This window comes from Ciconia boyciana, chromosome 9 (assembly GCF_034638445.1).
Source record: "Ciconia boyciana chromosome 9, ASM3463844v1, whole genome shotgun sequence".
Classification (NCBI taxonomy): domain Eukaryota; kingdom Metazoa; phylum Chordata; class Aves; order Ciconiiformes; family Ciconiidae; genus Ciconia; species Ciconia boyciana.
In genome coordinates this window covers 46,729,470-46,751,546 of record NC_132942.1, presented here as the reverse complement: position 1 = coordinate 46,751,546, position 22,077 = coordinate 46,729,470, and the positions used below count along the sequence as shown (strand labels likewise).

The window sequence follows — 22,077 nt, the reverse complement described above, 5'->3', positions numbered from 1 at the left end:
GCAGGCGCACACAGAGACACGGAGACCGGCGGCAGAGAGCGCTGCGTTTATTCACGGGCCGCGCGGGCCGGGCCTCACACAGAGGTGCCTTCGGCAGGCTGCTCGGGCTGCGCCTCCTTCTTGTTGTCCTCCGGTTTCATGGCAGGGAAGAGAAGCACCTCCTGCGAAAAGGGACAGCGTCAGCGGGCGCCAGGGTCGCCCCCGCGGCCTGGGGAACGAGACCCCGCGGGCAAGTCTCGCGACAGCGGCCCCGGGCCCGCCTTCCCGGCGCTCGCCGGGCGGCGCTGAGGCTCGCCGGGCGGCGCTGAGGCTCGCCGGGCGGCAGAGCTTTCTAAGCAAGTGCGACGAAGGAGAGCTTTTCTGAGGTGGAATCCTCCGTCCGAAAGAATCTCAAACGGCTCCACTGTCTGTCACTCGTTTTGTTAGGGCGATGGCCTGCTCTGCAGAATCTCGTTCCCTGTTCTCTGACAAAGCTAGCAGTAGGCGCTGCCACTTCTAACACTTACCTTGATGTTATTGGAATCTGTGAGGAACATGGTGAAGCGATCAATTCCCATGCCCCAGCCAGCTGTAGGAGGAAGGCCATACTCCAGCGCAGTGCAGAAGTTTTCATCAATAAACATGGCTTCATCGTCACCTGCAGCTTTTGCCTAAATGAGACAATGAGTCAAAGGTGGGTTGTACCGAGCTAGACAGGACCACTTCTGCTTAGGGATCGCTTTTCTCCCCTCGAGTAGGAAGATTAAAAACCCCTAACCCTGAGATGGTAACTCGTGCGTCTGACCCTGACAGCCTCCAAGGGCCAAAAGTCATCATAATGAAAACGCAGGCTAGCCAACCCTCTCACATGTAGAAAATGCCAAGTGTAAGCGTTGAAACAACAACAAACATTTTTGCTCATGCGGTTTCAAGGAAGACTTTGCAAAAGACCGTTAAAGCAAACTTTTCTGCCCGCGTCCGAAATCCTGAAATGTGAAACGCCATCCTCCATCTCAATCTCCACCTTAACATTAAATTCTCAGGCAAATTTTCATTCAATACGTAGAATCATATGTCTGCAAACTCTGGCTACAGTCGTGAGAGACAGCTACAGCAAACATATATACAACAGACCAAAGGTGAAAGAAATCTGTCATATTATTCATTCTGACTGAACATTCTGAAATTTACTGTCAAGTAAGTTAGTTAACATAAGTCTGTTTTCCTGGCTTTGACAATTGTTTAGTCCTCTAGGCACTGTGAAGCCAATAGAAAGAGTAGGAAGAACAGGAACTCTGTTTCTGCAGACCGCATCATCTGACCTCAGTCGTGTGGGCACACATGCACGCGTGGATGCGTATACCAAATTAATAACAAAACCAGTTTCAGGCACTCCTTTCGGAGGCTGATCTAGAGAAACCCAGTACTATAAATTTGCAGGCCCAATCATTTCCAGTCTGCAGCTCTATTCTCTGAGCCAACTTAAAACAGTAATAACTCAGTTCAGGAAATTAGGCTATTTCTTACACACCACTCAAACTCTTACCGGACACGGAAATTTATTTAAAGAACCTAGAAGTACAATGTTGTATGACTACATAAATGCTTAACTGAGGAAAAACAACTTTCAACCCGAGCAAGACAGAGAAGACACTTTGCACCTTTGCTTTTTTTCAGATCAGTACTTCAGGTAGCATAAAAAGGGAAGATACTCCAAACCCAAGTCGCACTACTGAAAAACTAATCAGCAGCAGCGTTTGGACTTGTCTACCTTAGAGAGCAAGGTTCCTTTAAAAGGAATTAAGTTTTAATGACAGGCTTTCACTTGAGTGAGAAACACTCGCTCAAAGCAGTAACAACCCTTTTCAGCAGTAGGGACCAATGACAGATTTGGAATGGACAGAGGAAATATTCTTTGCTTACGTGCCTATATCCATTGACTCACCATCAGCAAGACACCATACCTTGGCCTGATCCTCAAAAAGCTGCCGCTGCCGGAAAGGATCGTTAAGTTCTGTGTACGCATTGCACACTTCCTTCTTCATTACAAAGAGTTCAAAGCGTTCCGTTAGTCCCCGATGAGTGCGATGCCTTTGTGAAGAGGACAAAACAACCATACCTTAAAACAAACACCTTCACAGAAGCAAAGAGCGCATACGTTACGTCAGGAGGACTGCCCACGCTTAGCAGTAACCGCTGTCAAAACTTCAAAGTACTAAGCATCAGCACACCTCTTCCCTGGATGATGGGCTTCACAGCTCAGGAACCAACGTCTGCCTCGGTTGGTGTCAGAATTCACAAACTAGCATACAACATCAAAATCTCTGTTTTCACAGATGTGAGCTTTTTTTGCGCTTTTTAGTTTTTTTTTTTTCTTTTTAATAAAGTAGGAATAGAGGGTTTAAAAGAGTTACACGCTGACTGTGTGTCACACTCTTACCATTTGGCTAGAGGACTCATGATCTGTGGGTGATCACAGATGAATGTCGGGTTGATACAAGTGACTTCCAGGAATTCACCAACTAACTGGGAAAACGAAAGCAAAACAACCATGTAGAGTACAGTATCACTTTCTGAGCACTGCCCTCCCCCAACATCCTGCCTCCCTCTCTTCACTACTGAAGAAGGTACCATAAAACCAAAAGGTTTCCCAACGAATAATTCCTGACCATGGTAATGTCTTCATTAACAGAGAGTGTGTGTCCTAGTTGGATAAGAAAAAATTACATAGCAAAACATGTATAAAAATTAACAACATAAGTCAATTTGGACATTGCAAGAAAGGCCGATAGGAAAAGCAGCAGAAAACCAGCTATCAGGCAGTATTTTGGGTACAAAGGAAAAGACTTAATACAGTTGGTAGAAGAGCTATATGGTAAGCCTACCAGTTTGGTAAGGTACACACAAACGCACAGATCTCTCAGACAAAACTGACATAAGATAAAGCAGATCTGCTTTAAGCACAAGAGACCAGTTATCAGACTAAAATCCTCTCACACTCACGTTAAGCAGGCATCAGTAAACTACACTGTGGTGTAGACAACGCAAAAAAGAGATTTTGACACAGCAAGTCTTCTCGCGGTGACACAGAAATAGCTGAAGTGCATTTCAGCACATTTTCCCAGACGCAGCTAAACTTTTGCTCTGAAGAGACTTCTGTTGATACAGATAGATCCTCAAAGACATTAGGATTATAAAAACACCACCTTTACTCACTCTGTCAAGAAGCCTGGCTGTTGTTCTGGGAGGCGGACACTCAACGTTTCTCTCTGCACAAAGGTCATCAAAGAACCTGCGAGTTTCTGAAATTGTTGTAGACAAAAATTAGAAAAGCCACCCAGGCAACCACGTTTTTTGCTTTCTGCCTCCTTCACTGTGTCTTAGAGTGGTTTATAAGATCTTAATGGTATACATCATGGAAAGCAGGAGCTTAAATGCCAATCTACAAAAATAGTGCTTGTTTTCAATCAGTTTACACTAAAATATAAGTTATTTTATATTTCAGAAACTGGACAACAGTTAAGCACAACCCCACACAACTGCTGGACTTTGTTTGTTTGTTTGTTTTGTTTGGGGGGTGGCAGGGGGAGAATCGCTAAAAAGTGTATGAACGCATTTCCTTATGGCTCTGGATTCCAGGAACAAAATAGCACGTACACACATTTTGAAGAAAGCCCAAAATCATCATACTCCTAACCTACGATCACAGGCACAGAGACTCAACTGCACAAAATAAATAAAAAGCTGGGTCTCTTCAACAGATCAAGAACTCCCCAGATCACGCCTCTTGAGCATACAGCATCACGTATACGCAACAAAGGAAGAGGCAAGAGAGTCAGATCCTGCCAAAGACTGCAAGGCACGAAGGCTTCTTTCTGGACCCTTAGGTAACAGACAAAAGCAGAGAAAAGCAATCCCATGTGTTAGTACCACCTCAAAAAGCAGCTGACAGACTGCAGGCTGAGAACTCGAGACCTTTTGCCCTCTTTCTGTTAAGGAAGAATTACAGGACATTCATACTCAGTATCTAACCTTCAGTTTCAAAACACTCAGCTGATGGAAATTTCACTCCTAGGGCCTTTTCCAGATCATACACCATGCTAATTCGCCGGAAGGGAGGGGTAAAATCTATCTCATAGGCCTCTCCATCTTGACCATCTGGATGATAAGTGATCTTGTAACTTCCAGTAATATGTTTCACCATCCCTACAAAAGGAACCTGAAGTTTAGAAGAAGAGTATGCCAAATAATATGCAATTGTTCCGGAGATTCTTACTCTTTTTTCATTAATATTGCATATGTCACCTGAAAGCAACTTCTCGGTAATTTCCATCAAGTCATAGTAGTCTGCGTAAGCCATATAGAATTCACAAGTTGTGAACTCAGGGTTGTGAGTCAAATCAATGCCTTCATTCCGGAACTGACGCCCAATTTCATATACTCTGTCCATGCCTCCAACCACCACCATCTAAACAAAAGGAAATTCTAGTAAACACACTTAACTTTTTCAAAAGAACTAAAGAGAGCTCCAACACAAACCGCAACGCGACCTTGCAAATCTCACTCAAGATACATTCTGTTTCCTCCAATCCAATGAGTCCACCTTTCTTCACAAATAATCCTCATTTTAGCTACATTTGCTTTTCTAGAATAAGATCACACCAGTCTAGAGAATATAGGCCTAGCCGTGAGGGGCTTCTATTTTACCTTATGGTAAAGCTCTGGAGCAATTCTCATATATAAATTCATATCCAGTTCATTGTGGTACGTGATGAAAGGTTTTGCCACAGCTCCACCTGGAATTATATTCATCATAGGAGTTTCAATCTGTAAAATAATAACAACAACAAAAATTAACAGTGGCATAAATATTTCCAGGCTCCTCCCTCAGTGCCCTGCTTCCGTCTAATCTGCTTCCAAAGCAGAACTCTGTAGATCAAGCAAACAAACCAAACCACAGCTAGCTTTGGTGAAAAATCCCAGTATTTCATTGATTGTTTGACATTCCAGTATGCGAAAACAATTCTGAACTAAAGAGCACTTCTCCCACGCAGTCAGTAAAGACAAATCACTTGAACTATCTGTTGCTATCAAGAATCGTTCATACTTACTACAAATGTGAACCTGCTGGGTTCATGTTATCAAAGCCAGGAACTGGGCTGTGGCATTGTCACAAAATCCTCTCTCTACATTGCAGAAAATGAGGTTCAGCAAGGCCAAGTGCAAGCTCCTGCACCTGGGTCAGGGCAATCCCCAGTATCAGTACAGCCTGGAGGATGAATGGATTGAGAGCAGCCCTGCGGAAAAGGACCTGGGGATGCCGGTGCCTGAAAAACTGGACGCGAGCTGGCAATGCGCGCTTGCAGCCCAGAAAGCCAACTGTCTCCTGGGCTGCATCAGAAGAAGCGTGGCCAGCGGGTGGAGGGAGGGGATTCTCCCCCTCTACTCCGCTCTCATGAGGCCCCACCTCGAGCACTGCCTCTAACTCTGGGGTCCCCAGCACACGAAAGAGGTGGACCTGTTAGAGCGAGTCTGGAGGAGGGCCACGGAAACGGTCAGGGGGCTGGAGCACCTCTCCTGGGAAGACAGGCTGAGAGAGCTGTGGGCGTTCAGCCTGGAGAAGAGAAGGCTCCGGGGAGACCTTTTTGCGGCCTTTCAATATATAAAGGGGGCTTATAAGAAAGGCGCAGAGAGACTTTTTACCAAGGCCTGTAGTGACAGGACAAGGGGCAACGGTTTGACACCGAAAGAGGGTAGATTTAGATTGGACGTAAGGAAGAAATGTCTTACGACGAGGGTGGTGCGGCACTGGAACAGGTTGCCCAGAGAAGTGGTGCATGTCCCACCCCTGGAAGTGTTCAAGGCCAGGTTGGACGGGGCCTTGAGCAACCTGGTCTAGCGAAAGACGGCCCTGCCCATGGCAGGGGGGTTGGACTAGACGATCTTTAAGGTCCCTTCCAAACCATTCTGTGATTCTATGATAAAATCCACTTGGTGAGAGAGCGCTGTTTTATGAAACTTATGAGAAGTAGCAGCCCTCCTCAGTATCTTCTCCAAATCATCGCTTATGCTGTACATTCTTTAGGATAGTCCCTGTAGCAAAGCTGTAAAGCAGTAACCCTGAAAGAAATGCCATGCCACGGATACTGCAAATTTTGTAAAACCTAAACAATTTTAATAACATCGCCTTTGGGGGAAAAAAATAAAATCATTAACATTTGGAGTATTCAAAACTATTTGGCGGTGAGGATGGCTGGGAACATATGGATACATGGAAACGCTCGCTTTAGATAAAAAGCTGTTACTGATCTTCTGTATGTATGGGGAATTCAGAGCCCAACTGAATTAATTTCTGAAGAGATACACAATTTCAAGGGGGAAAAAAAGAATTAAATCAAGCCACTGCAGGCTTCAGTGAATTGATTCAGTTCAAGTCATTACAAATCTTCTTTTGCAGAAGCTGCATTTTCTTAGATGTTTAAAAGGTGACCACTTACGCATCAAGCAATATACTCTATCGACTACATAAGAAACAGACTTCAGTTCAACGTCTCTTGACATTGGAAAGAGAAAGTAGCTGCAAATGACAGAAAAATGGAGTAGCAGAATGATTTACAACTCAAAACTTGGCCGCCTACACAGAGAATTGGCGGGAGTGGCCAAGCAGTTTTCTAATTGGTTCCGTGGGATATGCCACATTTAAACTGCTGTGCTTACAAACCAGCTTGGCTTTCACGTTAACACAAAGAACTTCAGTATGCCTGTCCAATATCCTCACATCTTAGCATCAAGAATTAATGCCCCGTTACTGACCCAGAAGCATGAAAACAGGTATTTTCACAACAGAATTTCACAATTCACAACAGAACTACCGATAGCCATACAGAGGGGAACGCTTCTACGAAACAGAACGAGACTCAGGGCTCCTGTGACAGAACAAAGGTCGGGGCAAAAAAAGAGAAGTCAACGTGTCATGAAAAGAGAACAAGGATGCAGCTAGAACTTAAAAGAGAGGAGAAATTTTGTAGGCTATGAATTAATATAGCTCCCTAAACCAGTATTTAATGGGATTCTCCAAACAGATCTACACTATAAAACAAGCCGAGCTGCAGAAAACAGAAAGCAGTCAGCATCCCAGACAGTACTGGAATCAGAAATAAAGTTTAATGGATGACGATTGAACTAACGAGCCCTGACAATCAGCTGAAGAGCACAATACAATACCCACGACAGTTTGGCTACTTTTTCTCAAAATTAACTAGTATCTGTCCATGCTGTCCATGCCATGACACTACACTGTGCCCTATGGAGTGCTGGTATGACTGAGCACTGCCCGACTCACGTACCTCCAGACTGCACTCTACTGTATAGCAGGCCATTCCCCAACTTCTCTGCCTTTTATTTGATTCCCAACATTCTCGCCAAGCCTAAGTAACTTACTCCCTTATTCCAACAACAAGTCAAAACTTCATATAAATGGAGAAGGACTCTCATGGTCCTTTTTGATTAAGTTATCAGAACAGTAAAATCTGCAAGTACTAGATTAAGAATTATTTGGGGGAATAAACCCACAAAAACAAACCAAAGAGAGACATTAAAGCCATTACACAAACGAGAGAGATTACGCAGCACGGGTTCGGACTCCCACTGCTCTCAAAAACGCCCACTGGCAGCTTTTGCAGATTCAGTTGATAAACGCTTGTAAATAAACTACATTAAGTTCTAATCGTTTTGCTAACGGTAAAGTACAACCAAGAATCTGGATGCAACACAGAGCAGAGCCAGTACTGTTTTCTCATATGCTACTCCGCAATAGATCTTAAAATAAAACCAGTTTTACTTACAGGAAGTAAAACCTGCATTTACCTCCAGAGGCAAAACACCGTTTCAGAGATGTTATTTCCACCTTAGTTTACTGAAGTAAGGAAACGACAGCAGTCGTTTGAAGTACTACCTTGATAAAAGTTTCCCGAGTCATAACCTCACCAACTGAGGAACAGGCTTAACTTTAAAAAGAGAGGAAAGGAATGGCTCTCATTACATTAAAGTGGTAAAACACACTGTGCTGAGGTAATTATTCTCACTTCTGTAAATATTCTGCATATAAAGCATCCTTGAAGCTGAGAAGCTCTAAACACATTAAGTACGGAGAGAAATAAGCACTGAAGCCTTACCTCAAGGAAGCCCAACTCATCTAGAAAGCTCCGAATATATGTAATGATCTTTGCACGGGTTATAAATTTCTGCCTCACGTAGTCATTAAGAATTAAATCCAAGTATCGCTGACGATACCTCGTTTCCTGCAAAGAACAGATATCTTTAGAACAGGCTAGACAAAATGTGCTGCCAAAGGAAAAATACCAAAGCAAAACTAATAACATTCCTTTGTTGAGTGATACCATCAGCAGGTATAAAAGGTCATCCATTCAGACCTATCTGTCAAATTGCCTCCAAGAGTGACAGGTATGACAAGTACCTTATCTTTGAGGCCAAAGTGAAGATGAGGCAACATGTGCAGGCATGGAGACAACAGAGTTATTTCATAAGGAATAATACTCAGTTCCCCTTTCTTTGTTTTCCCAGGATTCCCCTCTACACCAACAATGTCCCCACGACGCAGCTTGTTGTTAACACGGGAATAGTCTTCCTCGGATTTGTAGAGCCTGTAATTACAAAACAGTTTTGTTTTTGTAAGCAGTTTTGTTTAAAACTCAACATTCCAAGCTGTCCTGCAAGTCTCTCCCCGGACCAAATCCTTTAAAAAAAGGATCCTTCTAGCAGGGAAGCCAACCACAACATCCTAGGCAAAACATTACGTGGCTGCCTAAGCCAACCCGTAGACGAATAGCCTAAGGAGACGAAGGGCTAGAATGCCCAAGTACAGATCTCTAGGCCCCAGAATGCAGTTCAGTTTAGAATGCTACTGAGAACACCTCTACTCACCTGGAGTTTGCCATGACCTGCAATTTGACTCCTTCGCCACGAAGATCATAGAAAATCAGCTTCCCTCCAGAGGCACGCTTTGCATGGATTCGACCTAAATATCAAAGTATGCGGGACATCAGGAAAAGAGTCCCTAGCAGAAAGGACACTATTATCCTTTTATCGCTTGGACAAAGGATCGTCAGCTCTGAACTGATCGCTAACCGTGAAAGAGAAGCAGTTAAGTCTCAGAATTAATACCAGTGCGCAAAAGACCATATGAACTTTCGGTCCTGGAGCCCATACCACAATCTGATCTTGTAGTTGTAAGGGACGTTGCACGGGTCCGCTCAGTCTGCAAGGACACGTCCCGCATAGTCTAACGCTGCTACAGACTCCGTGACCGAGTAACGGGGGACCGGCAAAATTCGAAAAGAGACCACCCCATCGCTAAAAGCACCTAAGGCTTGGCTTCGCAAAGCAACAGACCATCTTTCTGTATCCTGGATAAGCCTTTACCTGCCACTCTCACTGTAATGTCTGTCAGGTGATCTCCTGGCTGCAGGTGACTGTACTTCTCTATAAAATCTGGGAGAGATAAGTCCACATGGAACTTGTGGGGATAAGGATCTTCGCTGGTGCCCTTCAGCTGCTGGACTGCATGGCTACGGATCTTGTAGTATTGCTGCCACCAGAAACAAACACAACCAAATGGTTTCGTTAGAAACTGAAACTATTTTACAGGTTGTAAATTAAAACACAGCTGCCCTTATGGAGGAACATGTAGGTCTCTCCCCTTTTAACCATTTAGTTCCCCTTGAATAAAAAAAATCAAATGTAAACCAATAACATTTATTCTCAGAACAGAGTAATAAGCATGAGGCCAGACACTCACATTTGGATCCAAGCTTTCCTCATCAGCACCAATGTTATTCTCAGAGTCAGAAGTGAAGGAAGGCTTATTTGAATGCTTTTCGCTTTCCTCCTTCTGCTTTGCCTCTTTTTCAGCTATTTTCCTCTCAGCCTTTAAACGTCTCTTCAGCTCGCTGCAAAAGAGAAGGAAACCGGATGCAGCAGGTACTCTGATACTTCTACAGGGCAACACTTGGCAGGATTCTGCCAAAAGCTTACTGTACGAACAACCCTATCGTTTCTCCTACTCTGCCCAAAAGCCAAAATAATCCTTAAGCACGTTTAAGCATTTTCTTCCCTGAACTCCTTCAGCTCATCTCCTGCGAGATACAAAGACTCAGAGAAAGTTACAACTGACTCAAACGTTACATAAACAGACCCTGAGGATGCGTGCCCGTGTGCCCAGGCACCTTCCGCCGGCCAGTTTATACGCCAGAGCCCAGCAACCCCACGTAGCTCAGAAGTGAAACAAGGCAAACTCGCCACTGAAAAAGCCAGGCGTTACTCAGGCTTCCCGAAGCCGCCTTGGCGGCCCGGCCCGGCCCCCACGGCCCACAGGCGCCGCGGCTCTTCCCGCCGCTCCCGACCCCGCCGGCCGGGGCTTCACGAGGAAAGGGGCGAGCCCACACAGAGCGCCAAGAACGGACCTGCTTTGGCCATGAAGTGCCTGGCGCCATCGGAGCGCGGGCGCGGCCCTCCAGCTCCAGCCCCAGCCGCGGAGCCGCGCAGCGGCGGGGCTCAGCATGGCGCGCTCCGACGGATCACCTGGCGGAGGCGCGCACCGGGGCGGCCGGACATTCGCCTCCCCAGCCCGGCGCGGCCCGGCCCCACCTGCCCGCCCACCCTCACTTTTTGCTCAGGCGCGACTCAGCCTCCGCCGCCTCGCAGGCGCGCTCCGCCGCAGCCGCCATCTTCCCGGCTCCAGCCGGCCCTTCCGGCGCTCCCGCGCCTGCGCGCCCGGCGCGGCGATGGCGGAACGCGGGGGCGCGGCGGCGGCGCGCTCGCGGTCGCTGTTCTTGTGGGACGACGGGAGCCCGATGCGGTTCTACGTGCGGCCCGGGCTGGCCAAGCTGCGCTTGGCGCCCCTGGTGCTGGCGGGCGGCGGGCGGCTGTGCCGCGTGCAGGAGCCGGGAGCCGTGCTCCTGGCGCAGCCGGGCGAGGCGGCGCCCGGCGGGGCTGTCTTCTTTCAAGCTCCCTGTGCTTCGAACGGCTCGGCAGACGCCACTGCCTCTCTTGCCCCTGCCCCCCGAGCCTTTGTCGGAGAATTCACTATGTTTGGATAGTGCCTATGGGGAACTTCGACCATTTTGAAAATTAGCCATATTTAAACACAATAGGACGTTACTGTCCTGGTACCAATACATCACAGAGGTGCAGAACGGTTGAGGTGGGAAGGGACCTCTGGAGGTCGTCTGGTCCAGCCCCTCCGTGCTCAGGCAGGGCCAGCTACAGCCAGCTGCCCAGGACCGTGTCTTTCGAGTGTCTCTGAGGTGGGAGACTCCACAACCTCTCTGGACAACCCGTGCCAGCGCTCCGTCACTGCACAGTAAGAAAGTGTTTCCCGATGCTCAGAGGGAAGCCCCTGTGTTTCCGTTTGTGCCCATCGCCTCTTGTCCCGTCACTGGGCACCACTGAAAACAGCCTGGCTCCATTTGCTTTGCACCCTCCCTTCAGGTATTTATACACATCGGTAAGATGTCCCCGGGCCTTCTCTTCTCTAGGCTGAACAGTCCCAGCTCTCCCAGCCTCTCCTCACAGGAGAGAGGCTCCGGTCCCTTAAACATCTTTGAGGCCCTTTGCTGGACTCTCTCCAGTCTGTCCATGTCTCTCTTGTACTGAGGGGCCCAGAACTGGGCACGGCACTCCAGGTGTGGCCTCACCAGTGCCAGTAGAGGTGAAGGATCACCGCCCTGGACTGGGTGGCAATGCTTTGCCTAATGCAGCCCAGGATATCATTAGCCTTCTTTGCTGCCAGGGCACACTGCTGGCTCAGGTTCATGGGGTCTAGCAGGACCCCCCGGTCCTTTTCTGCGAAGCTGCTTTCCAGCTGGGCAGCCCCCAGCATATATCGGTGCATGGGGCTGCTCCTCCAACAAGGTGCAGGACTTTGCACTTCCCCTTGTTGAACTCCATGAGGTTCCTACCTTTCTCCAGCCTGTCGAGGTCCCTCTGGATAGCAGCACAGTCCCCTGGCGTATCAGCCACTCCTCCCAGTTTTGAGCCATCAGCAAACGTGCTGGGGGTACGCTCTGCGCCATCATCCAGATCATTAATGAAGACGTTAAACAGGACTGGACCTAGTATTGACCCCTGGGGTACACGGCTAGTTACACCCCCAACTACACTTTGGCCAATGATCACCACCCCTGGGCTCAGCCATTCAGCTAGTTTTCAATTCACCTCACTGTCTGCCCGTCCAGCCCATACTTTAGCAGATCCTCTATGAGGATCTTCCAAGAGGCAGTGCCAAAAGCCTTACTGCAGTCTAGGCAGACAATATTCACTGCTCTCCCCTCATCTACCAGGCCAGTCACTTCATCACAGAAGTTCTTCAAGTTGGTCAAGCACGACTTCAGCATGGGTTCACCCAGGGCACTACTTCCTGCGATTTTCTGGCCTTTCTTGTGCCTGGAAATGGCTTCCAGGATTAGCGGCTCCACCTCCTTCCCAGGGATCGAGGTGTGAGGCTGACCAGCCTGTAGTTCCCTGGCTCCTCCTTCTTGCCCTTCTTGAAGAATGGAGTGACATTTGCTTTCCTCCAGTCTTTGGGAACTTCTCCCAGCCGCCACGATCGATCAAAGATTAACGGGAGTGGCCTCGCAATGACATCCGCCAGCTCCCTCCAGTCTCCTGGGTGCACTCCATCAGGGCCCAGGGATTTAGGCACGTCTAGTGCTCTTAAGTATTCCCTGACCTGATCCTCTTCCACCAAGGGTACGTTCTCCTTGCTCCAGACTTTCCCCCTGGTCTCTAGGACCTGGGATTCCTGAAGGCTGGTCTTGCTAGTAAAAACTGAGGCAGAGAAAGCATTCAGTACCTCAGCCTTTTCCACATCCTGTGTAACCACGTCCCCCATTTCATTCAGCAGCGAGCCCACATTTTCCCTAGCCTTCCTTTTGTCACCTATGTACTTAGAGAAGCCCTTCTGGTCTTTGACATCCCTTGCCAGATTCAATTCCAGCTGGGCTTTACGTTTCCCAACCTCATCCCTGCATACAGAGACACCGTCTCTATATTCCTCCTAGCTTACCTGCCCTTGCTTCCACCCACCATATGCTTCCTTTTCATGTTGGAGTTTGGCCAGGAGCTCCTTGTTCATCCACGCAGGCCTCCTGACATTTTTGCCTGACTTCCTATTTGTCAGGATGGGCCGTTCTTGAGCTTGGAGGGGGTGATCCTTGAATATTAACCAGTTTTTAAGGGCCCCTCTTGCCTCCAGGGCCTTATCCCATATGACTCTTCCAAGCATATCTTGGAAAAGGCAAAGTCCACTCTCCTGAAGCCCATGGCTGTGAGCTTGCTTTTTACTCTCCTCCCTCCCCTCAGAATCCTGAACTCCCACCATCTCATGGTCACTGCAACTAAGGCCTCCCTCGACCTTCATATCCCCAAGTAGCCTCATACTCATTGCTGGCGAGTATGAGGTCCAGCAGAGTACCTCTCCTCGTTGGCTCCTCTATCTGCCATTTCAATCATTCCTAAAGGTGGATCAGGTTCACAAACTCCACTTCTTTACATATTGCAGAGCAGCAGGAGGAGAAACAAGCATGCCAAAGCCAGAGTCGCAGAGCCACAAACCTCATCCCTTACAGAAGCTGGAGGCCCAGAGTCTCATGGTAGAATCCTGAAGCGCATCCCCCAGAATGCATGAAGACTCCAAAAGGTGAGCTTGCACTGCACATCCGAATCAGCGTGAATGTAAGCGGTGGAACAGACCAGTGAGAGATGTTAGCTTGCACGCAAGCGTGAAGCGTCCCAGAAGCACAAAGTTTTGCTCAAAAAGCAACAAACTGACAATGAACACTAACAGAAACAAGCGTTGACATGAAATCATGACTTTCCAATCTGGTTGCCAAACAGTACTCATCTTTCGAAACCTGAATGTACTCCACCACTCCATAGCAATTTCTGCATTAGGTCTAGAACTCAGTTTCCATGGGCTGCACAGCACGCCTGAAGGCACATGACACAGTCAAAACTTCAGAACAGCTGTTTTCAAAAACCTCTACTGAGAACGGACTGACAATACGATTTTGAACTTTTACGTGGGGTGGACTGGTATGCATACGCAATAACCCAAATATTAACCTCCAGGAAAATCTTAAGTTTGGGTCCAGGCTTAGGAAGACAGCAAAAAGTAAACTGTTTTTACTACAATTCCCTTCAAAGCAAGTTTAAAATACTGCATCTTTTACTTGCTGGAAAGTAAGTCTGAAAGCAGGGTGTGAAATCAGCAAAAACTTCAGAAGAACTAAGAAGGTCATTTAAGGCTAAGTTATAAAAAGGTTTGTAAGGACAACCAGAAGGACATCCTTTCCACAGTGCAAAATTCTACCTACGCACTCATTTGGAGTCATTTCAGTCGGATTGCCTTTAGGATGGATGGATCTGGGGGCTTTTAAATTTAATTTTAGGAATGGTCCTGCAAGAAATAAAAACTGCTTTTGCTCACCAGCACAATTCCCTAAAAGGGAACTTACAGATATTCAGAATGACTGCGGAGTATGGATAACTGAATAAATTAAAACTTTTCTTGCCCCTGGTTGAGGAAATACATTCAGGAAGAAGGCAAGAAAAGTCCAACTTCACTACGCTAAAAAACTTCACTACACTCAGTTTGTGTTCTTCCGGCTGCTTTTTCTGCTGGAAGGCTTCTAGAAAAAACTCAGGTGGGTAACAGCTTCTCACTGCTCCATGAAGGGACAACCAGAGGGATCCTGAATCTGACAGAAATTCTCCTGTGAATCTTCAAGTCTGATCCATCAGCAGTAGTCAACATTTCTCCAGACTACACAGGGCTCCCTTCTGAAAATGTGAATTTGCAGAAATTCACGTTTTCGGCAAATGACTTTGGTGCAGAGTCCTGATATTTGCGTGACACATGTTGTCTTCCATAACTCATTGTCTCCATACACACTATCTGATCTCCAAAGGAGAGCACTTACCTTTCAATAATTGCTCTCCGCATAGCATCTTGGCTATATGGACACTTCCCCACTATAATTGCCGACAGATACAATGGATACTGCAGGAAATGCATCAGAAGAGCTCCCTGACACCCTAACACATTCCAGCGAGCCAGTTTATCACTGCAGGACATAGAGCGTGTTCTGTCCCCACGACCTGGCTTCACTCGTAATAATCCCGCACGGTGATACTCTAGCCCAGGTATTCGGGCATCGCCCAGCTCTCCAGGTACGCATTTTGCTCCAGTTCTATAAACATCTACTACCTTCTGTCTCCCTAAGCCTGTCTCCTTATTAGCTGTTTGCATCTCTGCAGAACATTCACAGCTCTTTGGATTTGTGTCGTCTTCTTGTTTCACAGATACTTGCTGAACGGCCAGGTCTTCAGCTATCATGGAAAAATAACCATCATTGCCGGTTTTCATTCTCTTGATTGCAGGATTACTTGCCATTTTCTCCAATTTCCTTTTATCTTCTGGACCCAAATGATCACGGTTACGTCTACACTCTGCTGATTTGCCACCAGCTGTATCATCTCCAGTCACCGGCTTAGAAAGCTGGTTCTCGGGTTCACTCATCGGAATAATAGAAGCATCTCCACCTAGAACAAAAGTAGTAACATCAAAATTGGCCAAAACCGCATCTCTCATGACTGGAACACATCACGCCAGTAACATTACGGCTGCTACTGGCTTTCACAGATTTGCACTCAGGAAAATTTAACTACGAGAACACACTTCTTCAAAACAACATTGCCCTGGGCAATGATGAATCAGACTTGGCTGAAATTTGAGCCAATATGTGTTTAATTTCAAGGTCTGCATTCTACCTAAGAAATAATCAAAGAAGCAAAATTTAAAACAAAATTATAAAGCAAAAGTCTCAAAGGCATTTGACAGACTACAAACAGTGCTGAAGACTCACAGGAAAACTAGTCTGATCTAACTAAACAATACAAACCTCAAAAGAATAATTAAAGAACAACCTATGAAATAAGGATGGAAATTTTAATCTGTATCACCAAAACAAGCTCAGGACAAAATTTCTGAAACTCAGTTCAAAGCAAACAAGGCCTGACAGGCATGTGAGAGAAAAAGGGAGTCAGGAAATTATTCTTGCTATTAAATCTGAAGATGTAGATTCTATTCTCATATTGCATTAAGGAAGAAAACCATCATAGCATATTCCAGCAACACTATCAAAAGCATGAAAACGTACGAGCAACTAATTCACTATGTGAAGTACTGATGAGGCGTGTTTTGAGAGTGCTTGAACTTCTTTGCTCTGGTAACAGACCAGCAGTTGAAGAACACACTGGTAAGAGTGCGGTAACATCGACACATCCGATAAGCTGGTAGACCAAGAGGTCACCTTCCTACATTTTGCCAACAGATCCTCATCCTTGCGGTGCTGGTTTTTTAAAACACACAAAGAGCGTTTGTGACAAAACAAAAAGTTGCATTCCATTCCATAAGAAGTTTTGGGTTGGGGTGGTGGTTCGTGGGTGGGACTTTTTGGGGAGTTTGGGGTTTTATTTTTCCCCGTGTTTTGTTTGGTTTTGGGTTTGTTTGTTGGTTTGGTTTTGTCTTTGTTTGTTGGTTTTTGTTTGTTCCCTCCCCCCCCCCTTTTTCTTTCTTTTTTTTTTTTTTTTTTTTTTTTTTTAAATAGGAACTGTGGTAAATGTCAATGTTTTTTATTAAACTTTGAATCCAAGGTGACAATGTTTAAAGCAAAGCAACCTCTGACAAGTATCTTAGCTTCTGGAAAAGAAAATAGTAGCCATTACTGTTTAAAGATAAAGTGAAGCATTCCACTATATAATGAACAGTGTATTGGATTTACGGAGTTCTCATGAATCATATCCAGCGAGATAAATAAAATGCCAAATGTATCTGTGGACGACCAGTCAAGTACAGCTTAGGGCACATACTGATAACATGAGTTACTGCCTCACTCTCACTCCAGACCAAAAGAGAGACCAAAGAAAGGCAAGGGACAGAAAAGATTCTATGAGTGGGAGCCATGAAATTGGTTCACTCCAGCATACTCACATGGGGTATGACTGGAGAAGAAAACAAATATGATATTTGGTTTGAGTATCCATTTCCCAGTTTCAGTTCCCGGAATAAAGATACTGCATTGCTGATGGGAAGCTGCCAGCCACATCTGATGGAGAAGATACCTGGTAGGCAGAAAGTTTTCATGAAACATTTACTTCATTTTTGATGCATGGGAAAGCAACAAAAATTAGATGACCGCTAGTGCCTGTTCTTTCCTGATAAAGTCTATGAGGAACCAGTCAGTTATGCTTCTACAGATAGATGGGATCCAGCATACTCCGTAAACGCAAACACATCATTGGAACCATAACAACAGACCTCAACGGGTTGGATTCGGTGGGGTTAACTACCTCCTCAAATCACGTATCTAAGGTCCCCTCCTCCCACTCTGCATTTGTACCAGCACTGCAATCATCCGATTCTCTGAGAGCCAGTTTAATGGCATCAAACCACAAGAAATGTACTCACTTCTGTAGCATTACTATTCTCCTGGCTCAGTTCCTTGAACCAGCCTACCCCACGCAAACAAGAGGACTGGTATGTGGGAAACAGCAAAAAGGCTACCCTTGACAGCTAGTCACCAGACCAGCATTGACATCGCATGAAATCAGATCCTACTTGCTCGTACAGAAGCTCTGCAAGAATGAGGAAGAAACAAGCTGCTGTGAAAGGGCCTTAACACCACCTAGAAGCGTAAAAATTAGGTTAAACTGCTAACAAAGGGAAAAAAAAGTGTTGCCTACACAGAAGTAATACTGTCTCTTTCATTACATTCTCATCCCTGAAGCTGCAGAGTCTGGCTATTTCAGCTGTCGGTCAAAACCATTTGCATCACAACAACCAACCTCAAGTGGCACTGGGTAACAGCACCTCAAGTGGCACTGGGTAACAGCACGGGAACTTCATGCCTCACCTCTGAAAGCTCCTCTTGGCCACAATTTCAGCATGACTGTCGTTCAGAATGTCTCCTAAAGCAACAGCCAAACGAGAACAATACGCATCATTACTGAAAAGGAGACGAACAAAGCCAACAGAATTTGACAGATAACAGTTCTCCAGACTTGTTAGCATTTGAAGGTTTAACATTGGTATTAGGTTATTCCAAGATATTTAAACTTCCCACCACTACAAAAGGAGGTCAACAGCCTACACAAATGAAGGATAAAAGTCTTCACTCCGCGCAAGTCAGAGACTTGTTTAAATACCACATTTTAACTCTTCTGACATCTGAAATCGCTTGAGTTGAATAAACACCGGCTTCCTTCAAAACCTTCCTGATGCTCGTTCTTAATAGTAAATCTTGATATTCTCAGATTAAGCATAACATCCAGAAAATGTCAAGTCTTTGTTAAGCTTTTTGGTTGCAGTTTCTTGTTGCGCTACGTCCGACAACTTAAGTTACTTTTCTTGTAAGTAATTCTGATATTTACCAGGTTTACACATGTCATCTTCCAATTTCCTGCAGTGTCTGCCTATTGCGGTATCTAAAGGAATACGATCTGCAGATTGGCTTTTATTTCAGGAATAAAAGGCCAGGTGACAGAAGTCCTCTTTAACAGTTCTCAAAGTTTAGAGTTTCAAAGTTCTCTAGCAGATAACGATTAACGTGACCTACCAAACAAGTTAATTTAAAAGTAAACAAACGTTCTCATAAGAGGAAGATATTTTCGAAACTTAAGATCACTGAAGTCAAACAACAGAGAGAGGGACTAGCTTTACTTTTTTTCTAGGCAAATTTCTACTGTGACTCTTAATACCTAGACTGTAAGTGGTACGACAGTTTAATCACAATTTTCCCGAATCAATCAGAAAAATGGCTGTACTAATACTCTTCTAAGATGGCTAAGCCACAAGAAACATCCACAAAAACCTAAGATACAGAATTTAGTTTCTTCTCTTTTGCTCCACTAATTCATTTCAGTATGAAGGACGTTACACAGCACATGAAACAGCCTAAAACTCACACATGCAAAACCGTTTCTCCTCTCTGCCCCTGCTCCTCCTCTGAAGTCTAAAGAGGGTAGAAAGCCCTGTACCTACTTATTCACAAGCACCTTGTTGTAGTAGTCGTCACTTTAGCATTAGTATCAAGCCTTGTTGAAGCCTTAGGCCACAAGCTGTCAACTTTCACCCAGATCCACTGACCGTGCACTGAACTTTGAGTTGGCTACACAAAGGAAGGCCCCAAAACCGGTACAAACAAGAAGGATAAGGAGGCTTCGACCTTAGCAGAAGCTGCAACCTTAGAGACAAGAGAAGAATCGCCCCGCCTAGACACAACGAAGGGACCCAGTGAAGAACGGGAAGACCCCAGACCCTAATACTGCTATTGGTCCAAACTGTCTCCTGAGGGGAGGGGAATTTAAATTGTAAGGGTATCATTGCCCAGGGATTTCTTTGTTCTGGGTCCCTCTCCGGAGGCACCCAGCTCGAGCTGTTTTCACCGCGGTACCAATCAATAAATTCGCCTGGTGTACGTCGTATCGGAGACCCTGCTTTGGGAAACCTCGGGTCGAGCCAGAGGGGAGAGGAAGCGCCCGAGAGTGAGAGCGTGTGTGTGAGCGAGGAGTCGAAAAGGGGCACCCATCAGCTCAGTGGCGCTGCCCGCTGCGAAGGGACAATGGTCCTAGCAGTTCAAGTCTCGGGTGGTGAGTGTGCAACTCCCTGAATGGTGTGTGAGTGCTCGGGCAGCGGCTTCTCCTTCAACACACCTTTCCTCCTTAGTCACTTTTCAGCACCAATTACTACGGCTTCTCCCATCTCCTAGGAGAGGAGACAGATACATTCTGAATGAAAGAACGGACACACAGAGCAAGGAAATTCCTACAATAAATGGTCAGAAATGGTAGCTGTGGGAAGTCGTGCATCTACCCCATACCTTTATTGTACAAACACTTAACAACTACCTAGCTGCAGCACACACGGCAAGGGAGAAAAAGCCTGTTAGTACCTTGCTGGTGTCACCCCCTACCCTAACTCAGCAGTGGTATCTTTTCATCAGACCACAATAAAACTAGACTGTAACAGGTGACTGAAGCACAATTATATTGCTTATGTTTTGTTTTAGCGATGAAGTCTTTGGGTATGCAGACTCAGGGCCTAAATTACACATTTCCACATGTAAAAGTTTCTTCACCTTGAAGGCAGCAAGTGCAGCAAACTTTCAGGGCAGCCATTCCGGCTGCGCCTAAGCCCCTCTGTCCTTGACAAGGTGAGGTCTGCCTTACACTTCTGCCTTCAATCCAGAAGCCTGAGCGCAATGCCTTGGACATTTTCATTGATTCTATGGCACCAGCAAGAAAGAAGGTAGCACAGGTAGTCTGTTCTTGGATTTTACACCATACTCACCGGTTTTTCTCATTTTATTTTGGCCAATACATTTTGTTCCAGTTCCCATAGCAACAACTTCCTTTGTTACTGAAAAAAGAAATAACGTTAACTGAACGAACCAGGGCCAGAAGCATTGCTCTCACACAGTCATTCTGGTAAGAACAGAATGTTCTCACACACAGAACATGGTGTAGAAGGGAAGGTACAGGGAGGCAGGCCATGCAACATTCCAGAAAGGAAACAGTTGTCAGCTAGAGAACTGAACATAGCAGGCAGAAGCACCCGTGCCAGGAAAAGCCTATGATCCCACAGCATGAGTGCTAACACAGGCCTGATACGCTCGGCCACACGCAGCGGACACTGGCATAGGATTCCTCCAACACCTGAGAGACATGCACGGGACACGATCTACATGATGACACAGAAGTGCCAGTAAGGGAGAAGAAGATGGTGGTGAACTAACACAAACGCACAACGTAATAAGCCAGTCTGTTAAAGGAGAGCGAACCGAGACCTTTCTAGGATTCTTTCAAATAGTAGCCAAACACATTTTTGCAAGGGTTTACGTTAGGAATTCAGGTCCCGCCTAGACTTTCGCCACCAACTGAACAGCCAAATGCAGGCTTTCACCTTCTTCGTTACAGTCTGGGAAGAACAGCGTTTCGCTATAACCATCTCTTTCCAGAAAGAAGCTGTAAAAGCTTTTACAATCACAAAGAGTAAAGAATTTGGGTGGAGATAGAAACGGGACAGGAAGGGGTGTATGGTTTTTTTTAAAAAGGTATCTTGTTAAAAAAAAAAAAAAGGCACCAAGGACTGCCACCTCCTCTCCCCCATCCCCCACCCCAATCCCCACAACTCCTTCTTACCCTGCGGATTCCCTGGACTAGCAAGAACCTCTCTCTGGGTTGCAGACTCCACTTTGACAACAGCTGCCAGTGAAGTCCATTCCCTATTTGGATCGGGTTTCCCCTGCTTAGGGAGTCTGGTCCTATAATGCAGGTAACATAGCTCAGCAATTTCATCAGCTGACCACATGGCTCCTGGTGCAAGTGCAGGGTCTAAACAGAATTGGATTCCATCACAACACTGATTAACAGCCCCCGCCTCTTCGAACCCCGCTGCCTCGTTCTGCACGACACCTTCCTGGACCAGATTCCAGCACCCAAGGCCTCCCTGCATCACCCCGTTCAGGATTATTTCTGCGAAACTGATCATACGACATAGAACACCTTTTTCCAAATCGCCAGGAAGGAAAAAACAATGCTAGGACCCTTATAGTCCAGCAGCAGGTGAGACTGCCGGGTTCCCACGGTCCCCACTACGCAGCAGCCAGCAGTGCTCATCGCACCACCGTCCCCCTGCGGTCCCTGCAGCACACCGGAAGTGCCTGCCGCCACCGCGCTCGTTCCGAGGCCTCCGGGCCTCCACCCTGCTCCAGCCACCGGGCAGCGCAGAGCTCCACAGCCGGGGCAGCCAGCGCCCCGAGGAAGCCGGCGCAGCGCTCAAGCGCACATCACGCCGCCCGCGCCGCAGACCCCTACCCTCCGGGTTAACGCTGCCGCCGCTCCTCGCCGGGCCGGGCCGGGCCGGGCCGGGCGGCAGCGAAAGCCCCGGGGCCGCGCCGGGCCGCCCGCCTCAGCGACACCCAGCCCGCGCACGCGCAGCTGCTTCCCCCGCGCGCGGCA

The 22,077-nt window shown here is 46.6% G+C and overlaps 1 protein-coding gene across 5 annotated transcripts; it reads right to left on the bottom strand.

The window, feature by feature from the left end:
* Positions 1-30: 30 nt before the first annotated feature.
* LOC140657008 (lysine--tRNA ligase-like) lies at positions 31-22,066 on the bottom strand. 5 transcript variants are annotated; one of them, XM_072873409.1, is made up of 19 exons: positions 21,934-22,066; positions 21,259-21,450; positions 20,408-20,476; positions 17,973-18,027; positions 17,051-17,181; positions 14,979-15,600; positions 9,797-9,947; positions 9,421-9,586; positions 8,923-9,016; positions 8,456-8,642; positions 8,154-8,279; positions 4,687-4,806; positions 4,285-4,447; positions 4,012-4,185; positions 3,196-3,281; positions 2,420-2,505; positions 1,944-2,070; positions 507-650; positions 31-161 (listed from the first exon to the last, which is right to left on the bottom strand). In XM_072873409.1, the coding sequence occupies exons 2-19, from the start codon at positions 21,425-21,427 to the stop codon at positions 75-77; spliced, it is 2,757 nt and encodes a 918-aa protein (XP_072729510.1). In that variant the 5' UTR covers positions 21,428-21,450; positions 21,934-22,066; the 3' UTR covers positions 31-74. The 5 variants fall into 5 exon arrangements, with proteins under 5 accessions (XP_072729510.1, XP_072729512.1, XP_072729511.1 ...); XM_072873411.1 differs by lacking the exons at positions 17,051-17,181; positions 21,934-22,066 and having other exon boundaries at positions 21,259-21,329; XM_072873410.1 differs by lacking the exons at positions 17,973-18,027; positions 20,408-20,476; positions 21,259-21,450; positions 21,934-22,066 and adding an exon at positions 17,528-17,553.
* Between the last annotated feature and the right edge of the window lie 11 nt (positions 22,067-22,077).